Raw genomic sequence first — 18314 nt, 5'->3', positions numbered from 1 at the left:
TGCAAGGTTGGATGGTGGGTCCTGACATCACAAAGTTACAGAAGTCCTGACGGCTGGTGTTAGGCTCAGTTTCTGAACACAGGCTGTGTGCGTTTCTCTGTGGAATGAGGCTTTGATACTTTCACGGTATCAATATAGAAACTAGACCTGCTTTATAATCAAATAAGACATGGAAATTTACCTTTATAGAATTTGGGACCTTTAAACTCAAAGTGGGAAAAGTATAATTTGCCAGAAAATGACACTTTTCATATTTTTAAGTGAGAGTTTTCCTTGTTTGAGCAAACAGTGTAGTACAGCTACAGCTTAAATACACTTAGTAGGAGCTATACTGAGACACTGATGTACTGAGTGAGACTGATCTCAACATGAAAGCTCAGGTGGGGTTTTAGCACTTCACATAACTGTGTTTATGTCTGTGTGTGTGTTTGTGTGTGTGTGTGTGTGCACGTTGTTTTTTTGGCAGATGCAGATAAGAGTTTCCTGAATGTGAGACGGGGAGCTTTCTGAGTTTAAACAATCCCAAGAGATCAATTACTCAATGTAGCTGCAGGTGTTTGTGTGAGATTGCAGCTGCCTTCACTCTTTTTTTTTTTGAGTATAAATGAAAGACAACAACTTGACAGGTTTTAGAGCTGAGGGGCACCGGGGAAGTTTACTGGACAGAGTCAATACTCAATTATCTTATGCCAGTGCTTATTGAAGTTGATTTAGCTTGAGTCCTACTTGGCTCAGAGCGAGGAGAAGGAAATAAGAGTCAATAAATTCTTCAAAAATAATGAAAAACTGAAGGCCTGCCTGTGTACAGAGCTGAAAATAAGCAAATCACAAAGGTTTAAAATATTCTATCATCCTGAATGTGGCCTTTGCCCTGAAATACTGCAGGCGTCTCTACTGTAAATCAGAAGGACAAACAAGAAAAAAAAAAAAAACTTTTTCCTTCCGCACTTACGTCTCCAACTCAATGAAACCCAGGAAACACAATTACACTAAGAGAATAGCTCAGAGGAAAATAATTAGGGGCCAACTGTGGATGCAGTGGATGATTACATGTGGCAGTTGGCTGTGATGTGTTAACTGGAGCAAAAAATAGACGCCGTTCTCTTACCTGTTGCCATAGCGGCTGCGTGAAAAGACACCTCTACTTACCAACTCAACAACAATGAGCAGGTCTGCGTGTGAGGGGGAATACTGAGGTTTGTGAAGCTGAAAAACGAAATAACTGTTATTGTCATTGCATCTGCAAATTCTGATTGGAATCTTTGCAGGGATGCACAGTTAGATCTTTGCCCAATATCCAAAAGCAAACAATGTTTATATTTACAATATTTGATCATTTCGCTGCAATGCAAAAGCTTTTGTTTAGTTTCCAGTATGGAGTTCAGTGGAATCCAGTTTGCTTGGTGCAGATTCAGACCTTTAAAGGGTTAGTTCACCCGAATTATACAGACACATTTTCTCTCCTTGCTAATGTAGTATCTAGCCATGTTTTTGGTTTTATTTGGCCAGGTCCTTGTTATTGGTGGATTTTTATTTGTGAGCCCTACTCAGTCACTTTGTGTCTATGTAAGTGAAGTTTGCAGTTGCGTCTGCCTGACATCTGTCCAGGAATGTGTTTATTTTGTGGTGAAGATGAATGCTGTGGATGAAAAGAGGCTAAATCCTGTTTTAACTTTTCCAAAACACTCCCAGATTCCTCTCCTCATGCAAACTGTATAAAATACAGCATTGCTTACTGGTACTTTGAGCGTGCACGTTAATTATTGAACTCTGAGAACTGTATATGTAGCATCGTAACTAACTTCCTGAGCTTTCAAACACATCTGATGGTCTTCAGTCAGCGATTGGAGCTGGTTCAGGTGTCATCATGTGATCGTAACCAGTGTCTCAGTTTAAGGATGCAACAAATTAACTGCAGGAAACTCATTTCCTTGTTTAATGAAAGCTAAATCATTGGGGATTCACTGCGTCTTTTTTTGATAATGTCACTGAACAAAATGCTGTTTTCCACAAGAGACATCTATTTGAATGAAACAAAAACACATCTGAATGTAACATCAGATGGTGTCTGTCTGGACCAGAAGTCTCATATAGGCTAATTGTAAGGTAACAGTGTCTCATAACTGCAGATATTTAATAGTGAAAGCCCTGATAATGTGTAAAAGGTCAATCAGATATCCATGGGATGGACACTGGTGATTCATCCTGGGATGCAGCAGAAGGTTCATTAAACCCACATAAACTCTTGTGCTAAATGTTTAGTTTGAGTTTCGCCAGTGCAACGTCTTTTTCTTCTTCTTCTTACATGAAGACAGAGACGTTTGAAGACAAAGTGTTGAAATGAATGCTCTGTGCTCTGGTCTGTGCAGGTCTCTCTGGACCAGTACCACACGGAGGAGGAGATCTACCAGATGTCTCTACAGAGAGAGCCACGAAAGCCAGTGGTGAGCAGTTCACAGATTTACACTACTCGTCCCATACTTTTTTTTTTTTCTTTTTTAGATATCCCATATTTGGCAGTGATATATGCCGCTCTCCTCCTGTCCTGGTATGATGGATGGTCCTGATTTTCTTCACCTTTTGAGAGGTGTCACCTGCTTTGTGAAGCTCCTCACGCTAAAACTAGTGAGATAGGTTTTGAAGTATAAAGTATAAAGTATAAAATTCTGTGGGATTGTTTGAGGTATTTAAATAGAAAAAAATTGACGCTAAATATCCCACTATCCCAGACTCCATATCTGCCCTACTCTATAATAATGTAGATGCTGTTACAAATGTATATTGAGCGGTATAAAGAAAAGTGTCACACAGGCATATTGGAAATCTTTACTTTCATTCTGTCGTGACATTTAGATCCACAGCACTAACCCTTGACTGCTGCTCTCTACAGCAGCTGCTGTCTTTTCTCTTTTCTTTTGCAAGACGACAGCACCTTCTTCTTCTTCTTCTTTTTCTTTTTCTTTTTCTTCCCTGTGCTGATATTGATCTCTTGCTCTTTGGTTTCTCGCCTGCTGCAGCAGAACTCCAGCCCAGCCCCCGCGCCCGACCCCAAGCCCACGATGATCGATGAGTGGGCCGTGTCGGTGAAGCCCAGCGCCGACCCGACGATCATCAAGAAGCACATAGAGAAGATGGTGGAGGTGAGTTTCTCAGCCACTTCACGTGCGTCTCTCTCAGGGATAATCGTAAGTTCTGGGGTCCGATGCGATGGCGCTGGGAAGCTGAGGATGAATTATCTGCTGTTATACCTCTCCACCACCATCTTGACATGATGACTGTGAAGTGATCTAGGCTCTTTGACCATATTGGCAATAATCTTACACCATAATTACCAAGGCTGCGTCATTTGAAAACCATGCAATATAGTGTTTAAGCCTGAACTGCTGAAATCCTGTCAAACCCCGAGGGAAGATTTCAATAATACATAATAAAGCTAATTTCTTATCCTTTAAAAAAGTGTATTTTTGGTGCATTTGGCAGCAGGAGCATTAAATGGATACATTACTTACATAACTCACCAGGAGACATGTTTGTAGTCTCCTGCTTGTGGACACATTCCACTTGCTTTCAGTCAGGTCAGTAATGAAGATGTCATTAAAGTTCCTCTCCAGACTCTGTAAAAAAAATACTCTGCTACGATTCATATTTTGTTGAACATGATTTTCCCACATAAAAAAACAAAAAAAACAGGGTTAGGGTTAGGGTTAGGGCTGGAAGCTCATCTACTCTTACTTCCTCAAACCAGAAATCTGGATCAGGTTTTGAGCCCCGCCCACCACCTGCTGGCTCCAGGTGGACAGGTGAAAGAGCAGAGTATGAAGATGGTTAGAGGAGGAAACATCAGAGAGACTCAGCCACATGTTTGAGCCTCAGTCAGACCCAGACTCAGATGAGGAGTCTGTTGAGACCAGAACCAGAGACTAGCAGACGGATCAGTGGTTAGCGCAGTTAGCATCTTTTATTTGTTTAATTGCATAATCAGTGCACCCAAATTTTTTCATAAGGCTTCATTTACAAAAATGACACAAAGAATTTCAGATTGCAGAGCTTCAAGGTTTAAATTGTTATTTATTAATGCAAATTATATGTTTTATAGATTATGTTAGAATTCATTTTATCAGCATATTATTTAAACTTAAATATAAATATGTCAGCTAGATAGATAGCTAGCTAGATAGCTAGATAGCTAGATAGATAGATAGATAGATAGATAGATAGATACTTTATTTATCCCCTATGGGAAATTCATGAATGTCAGTTTCATGGGTAAGGTAATGACACTGTCAGGAATCAGCACTTTAAAGTTGAATTCATGTTGACACTCTCTCTCTCTCTTACAGTCCGTCTTTAAGAACTTTGACACCGACGGTGACGGCAACATCTCCAGGGACGAGTTTGAAGCGATCAGGAACAACTTCCCGTACCTCAGCAAGTTCGGAGAGCTGGATAAGAACCAGTGAGAGCTTGCACATTTGTTCTCTCTCTCTCTCTCCCTCTCTCCCTCACACACACACACAGACAGATCCACACACCCCGAGCCAACAGTCTGCACACTGACCCCAATCTGTAGCAAAACTTTACATCTCTGTCTCTCTCTCTCTCTCTCTCTCTCTCTCTCTCGCTCCCTCTCGCAGAGACGGGAAGATCAGCAGAGACGAGATGATAGACTACTTTATGAAAGCCAGCTCTCTGCTTAACTGCAAGATGGGATTCATCCACACTTTCACCGAGACCACCTACGTCAAGCCCACGTTCTGTGAACACTGCGCCGGCTTTGTGAGTAAACCCCCCCCCCCCCGCACTCACATGTGCGCGCTAATCCTATTTTGAGCTTGTGCTTTTTTTTTTTTTTTTCTCACTATAACTAACAACAGTTGATAGTAAACTTACACAAAACATCATATATTTTATAGATTATTTTTAATACTGCATCAGCTGTATGATTTCTAAACCCTTCAGCCTCCTGAAAAAATATTGATCTCTTTTGTTTGCTTTTCAAATGCATTGATTTCTTCACTATCCCAATCGGTGTCATAGCTTGTCAGAGGTCAAAGGTCGGCTGCGCTCGACCTGCCATCCCACAGCTGTGTAGCTGCGCGGGCGTCATTATTTGTCTCGGCAGCGAGCGATAGCCCCCATCTCTCAGAGGTCCCTCCTGTCAGGTCAGGGCAACGGCAATTACTTTGAGCTACAGCCACACGCTGCTGAAGTTGCATTCTGGGAAATATGGGAGGAAGGTAATTGGGGGAGATGATAGCCCTCCTCTGTTGCAGTATTATTTGTGTGTGTGTGTCCTCTGGCCCTTAAGTCCCCCAAGGAGCTCTGTGTTATTTAGACACCGTGCGTCAGCACTCCGCCGTAATGAGAGCAGGAATAGGGCCCTCGTGTTGAACTGGAGACACAGAGATGACATCCCATTCATTTCTCCATACTTGATATGAGCTGGAGAGGGATTGCAGTGCTCATAAGAGTGGTATGTCACATTAGCTATAGGTATGGGCTTTGATTAACACTCAGATGAGAACACACTCTGGCAGACAAACATCCATTATCCAGGGGAAGCGCAGACATTTTCAAACCGTCATGAGGGGAAACACAGAATAGAGAGCAGGGAAAGATAAGGACTCTGACAGCATGCTTCTTCCTTTGAATATGTCTGTGTGTGTGTGTGTGTGTGTGTGTGTGTGTGTGTGTGTGTGTGTGTGTGTGTGTGTGTGTTTATCTGTGTGTGGCAGAGGTAGATACACCAGCCACTTCCTCATTTGCCTGCTTTCCTCTTGGCTCCTGTGCAAAAACAATATTATCCTGCAGCTCCTTTTTTTTTTTTTTTTTTTTTCCAGCACTTGCTTCCAAACACGGCGAACACGCCAAGCCCAGGCCTCGTGTAAACACCGCAGAGTCCACTCGCCTCCAGTGTCTCGCATCAGATCCTCCTAATCTTGTGCCGTTTTCGGCCCGCAGCCACCTCTGGCCTTACGTCCTAATTAACAGCGCACAAATGAGTTTTGCTACATGCAGGGCACGCAGCGAGCTAAGTGTGTGTTTTTACATCTCGGGAGGATACAGCAAAGTGTTTAGCTAGAGGCCCAGAACACTTTAATATGAGAGACTGCAGCGTGTGATGCATGAACCTCTTTGGGTTTATGACAGTTTAGCTTCATGGAATCGGGAGTGAGTCGACACAGATCTCTTATTTTTTACTTCTGGGGTGACAAAGGCTCTACTTCACTGAGAATCAGCCAATTAGAGCTTTTAAATGTTTTCTTACTAGGAATATGAGTCTCTCTCCGGGGTTGTCAAGGCAATCTGTCCAATAATAAAGCAACAAAATCGGGTTCATATATTATTCTTTTCTGGGATCGCACCTACTGGGTGATTTCCTCGCTCCAAACTGCCGTGAGCTTGCCATTAAGGAATCTGTTGCGTTTTAGGTTGCGAGCCAGCATGTTGTAAACAAACCTGACATGGACATGTTTGGGTGACCTTATCCTGCCGGCTCGCAGGCTTTGGCAGTGGAGAGGGGTGTGTCCAAACAAATCTGTTTCCAGTCCCTGTAACTTCAGCTAAACACGAGGGACGTGTCTGTTCTCTTGGCAGCAGTTTTCCTCCTTCGGTGTCCACACAAGTTGAAGACGCACGCTGCATGAGACTTAATCAGAAGCTCTGAGATCACATGTTGAACTCATCAAGTTGATAATTGGTTATAGACGATGGCACCGTCTATTAGTCAAGTCAGCATCATGTCAGCAACATGTGTTTCTGCGCTGGATCTGTTCGGTCCTGTTGGAGTCATGCACTGGAGGATGGAGGCTTTACACTTCAGTGACAGCGATGACTTTCTCCTCTGTTAGCTCATTACAGCAGTTAAAGGAATAGTTCAACATTTTTAAGACTTACCTGCTTTGTTGCTGAGAGTTAGATGAGAAGATCGATGCAATCGCTCTCTTATGTATGTGTCCGCTAAGGATGAAGCTGCAGTCTGCCCAGGAGACGGCGGCCTGTCCCTGTTGGTTCTCCTGGCAACCTCATTGGTGACCAAAAGACTCCAGGAAGTCACTGTTTGCCATACAAGAAATAGTCACAACAAAATACACTGTCAAACTGCAACGTAATATTTAAGCAATATCAACACGAGAGGGACTGATGTTGTACTGAATATCAGTGTTCGGTGATCTGCCTGCAGCCTTGTACCTACGACCGAATCACAGCCGTGCCGATAATCAGTACAACATCTGTCAGGTGTCAGGGAAAGTTGGACTGAAAACGCAGACAACAAAAGGGTAGGTGGAAAGAAGGAACTTTAATTAACACAAAAGTCCAGAAGCTTACAGGAAATAGGTGAAAAAGTGAAGTTTAGGGAGGAAAAAAACTTAACTCTGAAAATCCAAACCAAGGTCATAGAAATGACGAAACTCAGGAACAATCACGGGAGCACAAGAGAAACTCCACAGATGAACTGACAAAGACAAGTGGAAGACAGAGACTTAAATACAGAAGGGAGGCAAGGGCTAAATGAACACAGGCGAAACACATTAGGGCACGGCAGACAACCTTCAAGCTGAATGCTAAAAATGTTGATGTGAATGTAGCTAATGGCGAATGGAAACTCTCCTCACTCTGTTTGTCTGCCTGTCTGAAGCGGCTCGGGAGAGCAGGAACAGAATGTGATGTCTGGTAGGAAAACATAGAAGTCATTTGGTTTAGAGACAGTTTTTTGTTTCACAAAGAACACAAGGTCTTTACTCAAGAGCTGACTTTCCATTCAATTAAAAAGTTTTTTTTACCCTTATCTGAAATCTCCTCTTTAGGATAAGGAAACATCCAATATTGCATCAGTACTACCTATAGTAGTTAAACAGTAAGTAAATACACACTTACTTTTCAATAAGCATTGACAGCTGATGTGAGACTTCAGGAAACGATTCCACAAATAAAAGCATGTCTCACAGAGTGCAGCCTTAACATTACATGTGTAAAAGTAGCTGTTCTCTAAAAAGCCAGCAGCACAAGTGTCAAAGGAAAGTAACAAGTCAGTGTTTGCAGCTCTTGTTTGTAGTGCATTGTGTCAGAGTCAGTAAAGGTCAGTCAGTGTAGGCAGACCTGTGATGATAGTTGTGTTTAGATGTTCTGCTCGTACCCAACTTCTCTTTGTTGTAGAACCTCCGACTGTGCTCACGGTTTCCCACTGCGTCCGTGTGTGTGTGTGTGTGTGTGTGTCTTTGTTTGTGTCTATATGTGCCTCTGCTGGTGTATGTGTTTGCATGCATGCATGTAGGTTTGTGTGTGCGTCTTTGGTGTGTTTGTGTGCGTGTGTGTGTGTGTGAAGAGGTCAGGATATTTTGTGCCTCCTCAGATGTGCCAGTGCTGTGTGTGATCTCCAGCTCTGCTCTTTCATGTCATTGTTCCCCCACTGTCTGTGCGCTCCCTGCGTCCCGCTTGATCTCGGTCCCCCTCCACCCCCTCTGTCCCTTCTGTCCCGCCAACCTCCTCTCTCTCTCTCTCTCTCCCCCTTTCTTCCCCTCTCTCTCTCTGTCACACTTGCCCTACATCTCTCTCTGTGCTCCTTTCTTCATTTGCTTTTTTTCCTGCACTTCCTTGGCATCAATGGGGTAAATCAAGATGTGAGCTACATGGCTGTTTTAACATGTTTTAGCCCATTAACTGCTGATTGTGTGTACTTTCTCTTTACTGCCAAAGCATACGTTTTTTGAGACTAATTTCCTATATTTCATTCCTGTTCACCACAGACCCAGACTTGAAACCTACTGGAGATATCTAACAGTGTCAGAGTTGTTTGGTTTTACAGTTTATATGCGCCTTTTTTGTTTTTTTTAAAAGCTGTGTTTAGGCAGCCAGCGCTAAAAATGATGGAGAGTTCCTACACAAACAAAATCCCATATCACCACATTACATTGTAAATTATCTTTAACTTATTGACATAGAATAAAGTTAAACATGATGGATTGTAAGTCTCTACAGTCACACTTTAGTGAAATGAACAGAAACTAATGACTAATATGGGAAGTAAGAAAGTAATTAAACATTATATGGCATGTTTAATAGTTAAGTATATGACATTTGTAGTTAACAGACTAAATCGTCTTAAAATTTGTCATTTCAATTAGAAAAATGATACAAATCTTCTGTTTTGCTTTGTTCCTTTTTTTTTTAATTTGGTGCAGCAAGACAAAGACAAAGAAAGTGACATAACATAACTTACTGTGTGTGGAGTATTTGAATTCCTGTAATGACCTGTTGTTGACCTATGACTCAGCTGTGAATTTTTCATTTCAAAATGCTGCAATAATTGCATCACCATGACCAGTGGAAACAAAATGAAAACGCATCTTAATTAACACAACCTCACTGCTCTTTTCTGTCTTTCTGTCTTTTTGTAGATCTGGGGCTTCTATAAACAAGGCTACAAGTGTAAAGGTAAGAGAGCAATTCTTTTAGTTCCACATCTGCTGCACAGATGTGCATGTTCCACCCAGATGAGTACAGCCTTCAAAAAATGAGTTATTCTTTTTGACGCCTCCAGTCCCCAGTCATCACACATACATTCTCTCACACACACACACATCCTCTGTAGTTAAAGATGCACAGAGTTAAAGTGCTGAGTAAATGTAATCAATACAGAAACAATGGCATATATATATATATATATATATATATATATATATATATATATATACATATATATACATATATACACACACACTTACAGTAGCTTCCTATAGCTTCCTATAGCTACTGTATATATATATATATCCACACACAAGGCTTTGTTCACTACACAACACAAATGTACTTACACACAACCTCCAGCACCTCCCACCCTCTCATGGTCATTATCTTCAAAAACACACACACTTACAGTAGCTTCCTCCCTCTCCCTCCCTGGATGTGCCACTGCTGGTTTGTGCTGATGCTAGAAATGAAGTAGTCATGATCTGCAAGACATTCAGCACTCTGACAAATTTGCACTACATATGTTTCCATCCAGATGTCAAGCTAGGACTTTGAAAATGATGCCAAATCATACAAGTTTCTATCTGGTGGAGTCTTTCAGGAAGTGATTGATTACAGCTCGGCCTCATGAATGGGAGAAGTTAGTAGTTTACATCTATAGCACAAGATGGGGGGCCGGGTTGCACCTTAACCTTTCAATGTCTATGAGAGTCTGAGAAACGTGTGTGTTTGTGTGTCAGAGGATGTAATGTATTCACCTCTTCCTGAAAGAAAACAAGCATTTCAATTACCAGCTCTCTCTGGTCCATTCTTATTCTCTATATTAACTGCTTCCTCATTCATTCAGGTTCATCTCAGGTTGGCTAACACTAACGCTTATTGAAAAGCTTGCAAGTTATCATCAAACATTGGAGTTGCATAGCAACTAGAGTAATTAATGCTCCTTGGGGCCTTTGAGGTCCTGCGGTGTGTTACTAGCAACCGTTCACAGCACCCTGCATCTTGTGTTTGAAAGTTAAAAAGAAAAGGCCTCTCTGATCGCTGCCTAATTTCTTAATTAGCAAGACATATTCTATTCGAAGTGGTGAAGTCTTACAAAGAATAGAATAGAAGAATTTTAGCTTTTATACACAATGCTCCGAAGGTAATTCAATTTATAAAATACAAACATGGCCACATGATTACTGCTGTTGAGACAAAAGGAGGAGACAATGGCAGGGAGGTGAACAGAGCGAACACAAGCAGACACACACAAAACAGATTCATGCATGACTTAGCACTACGTGTACACACAGAATTCACTTGCACCCACAAAAATCCCGACACTCACCCATCTTTTCTCCACTCAGAAGGAGTGTCTGATGACTGGGAGTGTGTGAGTGTTCCAGTGCATTAATGAGTCCAGAGGAAGTCAATGAAAGAGCCCCACAGCCATTCATCCCCATCACCATTGTTAGCCTGTGCTCAGGGAGGTAGACAGAGCGGCAGGGACATAATTGAAATGAATCACCCCTGTTGAGGACTCTGAATGTGGGAGTGTGAGTGTTTGTTTGTGTGTGTGTGTGTGTGTGTGTGTGTGTGTGTGTGTGTGTGTGTGTGTGTGTAGCTAGACTTCAGATATTTAGACATAGGTATGAGAGGCATCTCAGTGTTTTTTAATGGGTGCAGTGCTGTCACTATACCAGTATTCTACGGTGGCCCTAAGAGCTCAACGCGCTGCAACTTAAGAAAACACAGGCAAATTCAGAAAACATCGTCAATTTTGACACACAATGTGCTGCAAATAACACACAACACAAGCAGGTAGTAGCAGCTGCAAGTAGCACAAACGACAACGTTAGTGTTTCCAGGGGACACAAAAAAGTGAGCATTATACAAGTGCGTCCCAGCTGGGCTCATCACTTTTCTCAATCCCCGTGTGGAAACACATCTGTTGCTGTCTGTGCTACTTGCATCTTACATATCAACACAATATGGCTATGATATGACAGCAACAAGTGCTCCTGTCTTTGTCCCTCTCTTTAAAGGAATATCTCAATATTGTTTTGGAAATATTCTTATCCACTGTCTTGCTGACAGTTGGGTGAGATGACCAATATCATTTTCATAATCGTCCATTGAACATGAATACTAGCATACAGAGAATTGACATCCACTCACCTTCCAGTCTTCCAAATGCTAACTGGCTGTAGCTTCATATTTAATGGCCAACTAGGCACTGAATGCTACAGCGAGCGAGCACAGAGCAACAATCCAAGAGAGAAAAGTGCAGTGAAGTTGAACAAAAGGGAGGTTTTTTTTAAATGGCACTGAGCATTTCAAGGTAGACAAGTTCATCAAGAATGAAGCTGGGTACTTGACCTCTAAGGGAGAGGAGGGTAACACACTTCCTGGCGGAAAGAAAAAAAGAATTTTGTCTTTTTTAAGTAGCGTATTAAACTGTCAATAGGTGGTAATGTCATGGAATTTAATTAGCTTAAATCACCTTTGTTGGAAGTCAAATTTTAATATTGAAAATAATCTTTTGAAGTGGTGTCAAGGGAAAGTGAATTTTTTGTTATCGTGACAACACTAGTAAGATGTGTGTGTGTGTGTGTGTGTGTGTGTCTATTGAGGTTCTTTGACTCACATGTTTTTCTCGCTGTGTTGCTGGATGACCCGTCGCTCCTCTCCTCTTAGACCCCCCCTCGTTGACAGAGTTGTTGTCGGGCACCGTCGCCCTCACTGTGTGTGTGTGCCAGTGTTCGTGCGTCTGCATGGCGTGTACAAGCACGATCCCGTCGCCCCTAGCTCTTCCGTTCGCCCCGATGTTTCTGTTTGCACCCATCCCTCTGTCTGACCCTCTCCCTCTCTCTCCACCCACCTCCCCGTCCTCCCCTCACTCTTCTTGGCCTTTCCCTCCCCTCTTACCCTCTCGCCTCCTCTCTCGACGACTCTCCCTCCCTCTCCTCCGACGACCCCGCCGCCCTCTCCTCCTCTCCCGGAACCTCTCCCTGCCGCCATCCTTCTCCCACCACATGGATGCTCTGGGGTCAGCCTGCGGGGTGAACTGCCACAAGGCCTGCCGGAGCCGCCTGGCCGTCGAGTGCCGGAAGAGGACCAAGAGCATCAGCCACGAGACTCCACCGGCTCTCCAGGCCAGGTCCTATAGCTTCCCTCCACCTGCCAACACTCCACCCAGCCTGCAGAACACAGGTGAGGGGGGGCTCTGCTTTTTAAACTAAAACCAAAAAAACTTTCATTTGCATTGGCTTGGCAGAGATTGCTGCGCTGAAGTCATAGGAGAATACACAAACACTTGAGTATATTGGAGATCTTGTTTTACAACAAATTACACGAGTTGCTTTCTCCTCTCATGACATTTTAAGATTTAGATCACAACATTTTATTTATAATTCCTTATACTCAGGAATAATACCAGTGGCCTGCTTCGTAGTACAGGCCTCAGATTCAGTTATGTTCTTTATGGTGACATCTAAATGTAAAATTTATTGTCTTGAGACTTAACGACTGATGAATGGTATTTCTTCTCTGTTTCTTCCTTATGATGTAAATGCAGCATAAAATAGTTTGATCTTGATGCTAGCTAAGACAAATTAACACAAGAAACACCCTCGCAATCCTTAGATATGCAGAAACACCAGCTGAAAAACACTGTTTTCTTTTCCAAAACACAGTCTAATGTAGTCATCCTCTCAGAAAAAGTGTAGCTCAGAGGAATTTCTCTCACATGTTTGCAGCACTTCTTGTCACCACTACAACACCTCCACTTTTTGAAGGGGTGCTTTTGTCTCCCTCCGAGCATATGGCGCGCTGACATTCGGGAAGATATTCTCAAACAATAGAGTGTAATTTGCAATGGAAATGTGATTGGTCCAGCGCGCGGCGAGGCCAGTGACTCATAGATGCCGTGTTTTCATCCGAAATTAGCACAAGTGGTGCCCTGCCTGGCTCTGTATGCGTATCAGTGTGAACTTGCTTCACCGGTGTGGACTAAACAATAGCTTCCACGCGAAATGAATTGGTGAAGGGCAAACAGACGGAGGCCACACGTTTCATTAGCTTTCGGTCTGTGTTTTGCATTTCCATTTGTTTGATAAGTCTATTTCTCCTTTCTTCACCCTCACCCTCTCTGTTCCCATCAGTAATTGCTGAAGAGGATATAGAGACAGTGGAGGAGGGAGTGTTCGACGTGCACCTATAACCAGGTGAGAGAGATTATCGCTCCTGTACACTGTGGATGTTACTGACATGTTTCGGTGTGTCCTCACCTTCAGCGTTCCTAATTGATTTTAAGTTGAGTTGATCATTTTACCCAGAATGACTCCTGGTGTCCTACACAGGGTTGACTTAACTCTCGACTCTTGCTCTGGATGTTAGCAGTATTGAAAACATGAAACACTTGACTGTGGATTATACATTTTCATTATAGCTACCTCCTATAATCATTTTAATAATGATGCATTACTTGCGGCTGTGATACAGTTTGTTCTATTAAAGCCGCTGATGTTAGAAGATCTACATCTTAACATCCCCTAAAATAAACATGCAGTTAATTGTCATCATGGTGGAGTTAGCGTTAGCTGTTAAGGATCAGGAATGTATAGTTAGGATGAGAATGCAGAGACACATAACTCTGGGCCTGGCACATGAATAATGAGCTTTGGACAGAGCTGGAGTATCTCTTCCCCCGCTATTCCTTTAATATTGGACTATTTACATGAAGTGATAAAGTGAAGCTGCTCAGGAAATATCTTGATGTAATGCCTACTTACATGGCTGCATGTAAGTATCAAAGTAGTATCAAAATATCGAGAACAATTTTCTCTTCTCAGTTTGTGTGATTTGAATCATGTTTACAGGCTTGAAGAGGTAAAAATGAATAGTAGTGTCTGGACATTATGGATTTGTCAGTGGCAAAAACTTTTAGGGGATGTACTCTGACGCCCTGTTTATTACACTGCAGCAGCTGTTTTACAGTTAAACCATTCTTGCTCATTAGTGGACCAAATGCAAAGATTTCTGCCCCTATTAATCATTTACGCCCCATCTACATGGGAAGATAAGGTTCAAAAATCCCAGAGTTCTCTTTTAAGGCCAACGCATGACTTGGCAAATGACCAACTGAGCAACAAAGCAGGTCAAACTACAGCATGCTGATGTTCCGACCCATGACGACTCAGCAGTTTTTACAACATCATTATATAACTACTCAGTACTTTGAACTCAGCCTTTGATTCTGATGTCATCTACACACCTGTAAAGTTTTATGACTGTATCTTTCACAGTTGCTAAGGCGGTGACAACATTCGTCAACAGACATACAAACACATGCCAAAGTACTTAAAACCATCTCGGTGGTAGTTCCCACCGCAGCGGGTGTCTCCATAACCACATATTGCCACGATGACTGACACACACACACACACACACACACACACACACACACACACACACACAGAGAGACTAACAAGGTGAAAAAAAATACCAGCCCTGCTGTTACGGCTGGTGAGAATACAAGAGGCCGTGCTTGTGGGCCCTGGAGCAAGAATGAGTTGTTAGTTTGTGGCAATTTGATTAAACAGAAATGTTATTAGGGTGGATAATATGAACTGTATTTTGAAACAGGCACCCTCTACAAGATGCTAATTGCCACCTCAAGCCATTCTTTGTCCCATTCTGAATCACCGACAGTCGGTGGTTCAGCCCTGCGAGAGACACTATTAGTATACAGTTATACACAATGCTGATGTGTTTTCATGTGTCTATTTTCCTTGAGGACTGAAACCTGTATCACTAGATGTATCAGTCATTGTGTGCCAAATCCTTGCAGGAGCCTTGAACTGAAGTGTGGTTCTGATGCACAGGCCAGTCTCCAGCTTGCTATTTTAGAATCCCTCCCACGGTCGGTGTGCAAGAAGCCAAATGAGCGACTGTTGGGAGACAGACGCGGAATGTGCTACAGTATGTCAGTTTTACTGCACCTCCTCATATGAGGAGAAATTGCACTGAACACAAGCCAGGATACCTACACGGTGCCACACAGTGGACGCACACTGCAACAGCAACTCCACTCCACACCACACATGAATGTGATGACCAATGTGAATGGAATGTCTTTGTATGATTTCTATGTCGAATCTCTACATTTTGATTGATTGATTGATGTCGGCCAAGTGTTACTGTAAAATCTTACTATATATTCTAAAAAAAAAAAAAAATTAGAAAAAAAAAAAATCCACAAAATTGTATTTTCTTGGTGGAATGCTAAAGTCAGTGGAGTTTATAATTTGAGCACACTTTGCTGCAGATTGGAATGCCTGTCTACATTTTCCTTTAAAAAAAAACAAACAAACAAACAAACAAAAAAAAAAAGAAGCAACATAATAGAGGTGCTGTTATTGCCAAGAATGTAAAACCTGCCACCCAGACTAAGCTACTGTCTCCTTTATCTGAGAATCTCTGCTTTTTATTGTTTACCATCTTGTTTTGAAATACATTTCAATGGGCCAATTTCAGATGTCAGATAAAGTATTGTCGATTTGCGGTGCCCGTCTGAAACGTGGAGCGACAAAAGCATAACCACTTCTCCAACAAAAGAAACAGCTGAAATGACAGTGCGGACAGTTATAATTAGGGTGGACTTTGATCAATGTTTTATTTCTTTTGTCATGTTTTCCTGAATATCAGTAACTGTCCTATAGCTGTTGCTGTTGTGATGTTTTTATCTGTATACAGTTCTGTCTTGTATACCAGTGCACTGATAGGTGATCTATCCTCTTGCAGTACTGTGAATGTAGCAGAAGCGGCTGCTGTCAGATGAAGAACCCCGTCTTTTTCCAACAGACGCTGTACATTGACAGCAGAGAGCAGGGAGCTGGATAACTTCCCACTGATCCCTCTGTTAGGTTTGATGTTCTTAGACTGTCACTTGAAACACAACAATCAAAAGAATAATACCAAAAAAAAAAAAAAAAAAAAAAAAACTGGAGTAATGAGGTTTTTCATTTGACAGCAGCATCTTATAAAAAAACATTTCCCTGAGAATCTCTTTTGATGCAAGTTGTATTTTGCTGTTTCTATCCTGCATGTTTCTCTCTCCACAGCTCTATTCTCCAGCCAGACTGAGGATTTCTTCTTCTTCTTCTTCTTTTTTTTTTCTTTCTTTTACGTTGCATGCCAAGTCATCATTTATTTAGGAAACATGAAGTCTTGAAATTCCAGACCGAGGAAATGTTTCTGTTGCTTTGTGCCTGTGCGGAGATGAATTCAGACTTCGAGTGCCATATTGTTAACTGCTGGATTGTCATTGAATGAAACTCATCACTTTGCTGGTATTTATTTTTCTGTATAAATAGCTAAATAGCTGCCGGTCCTTCTGTTTCACTCCCTGCCTGACAAAGGATGTTTGTTGCTCTTCTGTAAATGAATCTTTCAGACTGATGTCATGCTACTTCCTGTGGTTCCCAGATGATTCCTCAGTATTAAATGCATCTTTCTAATATGTGCTCTGGTTAAGAATTTCTGTGACTAATAAGAATGTTACTGAAAAAAAAAAAAAACAAGGTTTTGTCTTGTCTTTGTGAAATGGGAATTGAGCTTTTTTTTCACTTTTGCCTAATGAATCAAAGGTATATTCACACAGATGTTTTTTTCAGCTGCTTTGATCTAAAATAACTTTAAATTTTTATATCCATTACTATTCATAGCGGTAATCTCTGGTGAAGGCTTGGCAATTTTAGCAATTTTCTTGTTTTAACTTTAAGAATTAACATGAAAGAACAACTCTCTCTGGAAAACTGTGAATTACAGCTATCACAATCAAAGCCATTTCGCTCACTTCCCGGAAAGGTGACATTTTGGAGATAAGGCTCACTTAACAACAGTGATAATGTAATTGCTGTACAGCCTGAATCTGTCCCTGCGGTTAAAGCAAAAGTCAGAATAGTTCAGTTGAATGTAACATAAGACAAAGAATGCCAACACTGTGGCAGGCGTGAAATGGTAAATGGACTGCACTTAGATAGTGCTTTTCTAGTCTTATCAACCACTCAAATGCTTTACACTACAAGTGTTTTTGCTATCACACACACACACACACACACACACACACACACACACACACACACACACACACACACACACACACACACACACACACACACACACACACACACACACACACACACACGATGCATTGGGGGCAATTCAGGGAACCAGTGGTTCTCAAAGTGGAACTAGCAGTGGTTCTTGAGGGGAATAAAAAAATAATTTGTTTTCACTATAACTCCATCTATAAGTATATGGCATAACACAATGACAGAATGTAGGACTATTTTGGTCGTGGGTTTCAGACACGTTCTGTAATAAAACATCTAAAAGCAAAAATCTCTTCAGGTGGGGGGACACTGGTACACAATCTTATCAAGTGGTTGTCTGCCTCCGACACCAGTTTCAGATTACATCCCTGTTTATCCAGAGTCATATAAAATATGAACCTTTGTGTGAAATGATGTCATAATTGCTGTGTGAAGTCTTGACCGTTTTGTGCTGACCATGACCTTTGACAACCGAAATCTAATCAGTTCATTCCAAATTTGAAGAAATTCAGGCCAAAAATCGCATTTTGTGAGGTCTTCATGACCTTTGACCAAAATGCGGCTACGGCCGTTGCTGTCGCTGAGCCATAAAGAAATATAAGAAATAGTCTCTTAGAATGTTACCACTATAGTCCACATCACATTGTAACTTACTGATGCAACACATTTACAAGCTCCAACCTTTCCAACAGAAGATAAATTTCACAATACAGCATTGAAAAGTAAAAAATATCTTGAACCACC

At 41.8% G+C, this 18314-nt stretch overlaps 1 protein-coding gene across 2 annotated transcripts in view; it reads left to right on the top strand.

Annotated features, from left to right (window-relative positions):
* The window catches only part of LOC130164489 (RAS guanyl-releasing protein 2-like), a 38385-nt gene extending 21410 nt beyond the window's left edge, over window positions 1-16975 (top strand). The window contains exons 10-17 of one of the 2 annotated variants that reach the window (XM_056369257.1): window positions 2370-2444; window positions 3021-3140; window positions 4341-4456; window positions 4635-4776; window positions 9399-9435; window positions 12508-12666; window positions 13617-13679; window positions 15305-16975. In XM_056369257.1, coding sequence (XP_056225232.1) covers window positions 2370-2444; window positions 3021-3140; window positions 4341-4456; window positions 4635-4776; window positions 9399-9435; window positions 12508-12666; window positions 13617-13675 — 708 coding nt within the window. In that variant the 3' untranslated portion in view covers window positions 13676-13679; window positions 15305-16975. Of the gene's footprint in view, window positions 1-2369; window positions 2445-3017; window positions 3141-4340; window positions 4457-4634; window positions 4777-9398; window positions 9436-12507; window positions 12667-13616; window positions 13680-15304 lie in introns of both variants that reach the window. The other variant, XM_056369256.1, reaches the window with a different exon arrangement.
* Window positions 16976-18314: the final 1339 nt, after the last annotated feature.

The sequence above is a fragment of the Seriola aureovittata genome, chromosome 23 (genome assembly GCF_021018895.1).
Source record: "Seriola aureovittata isolate HTS-2021-v1 ecotype China chromosome 23, ASM2101889v1, whole genome shotgun sequence".
Lineage (NCBI taxonomy): Eukaryota > Metazoa > Chordata > Actinopteri > Carangiformes > Carangidae > Seriola > Seriola aureovittata.
The sequence above is the reverse complement of the archived record's forward strand: the minus strand, read 5'-3'. Positions and strand labels throughout refer to the sequence as shown.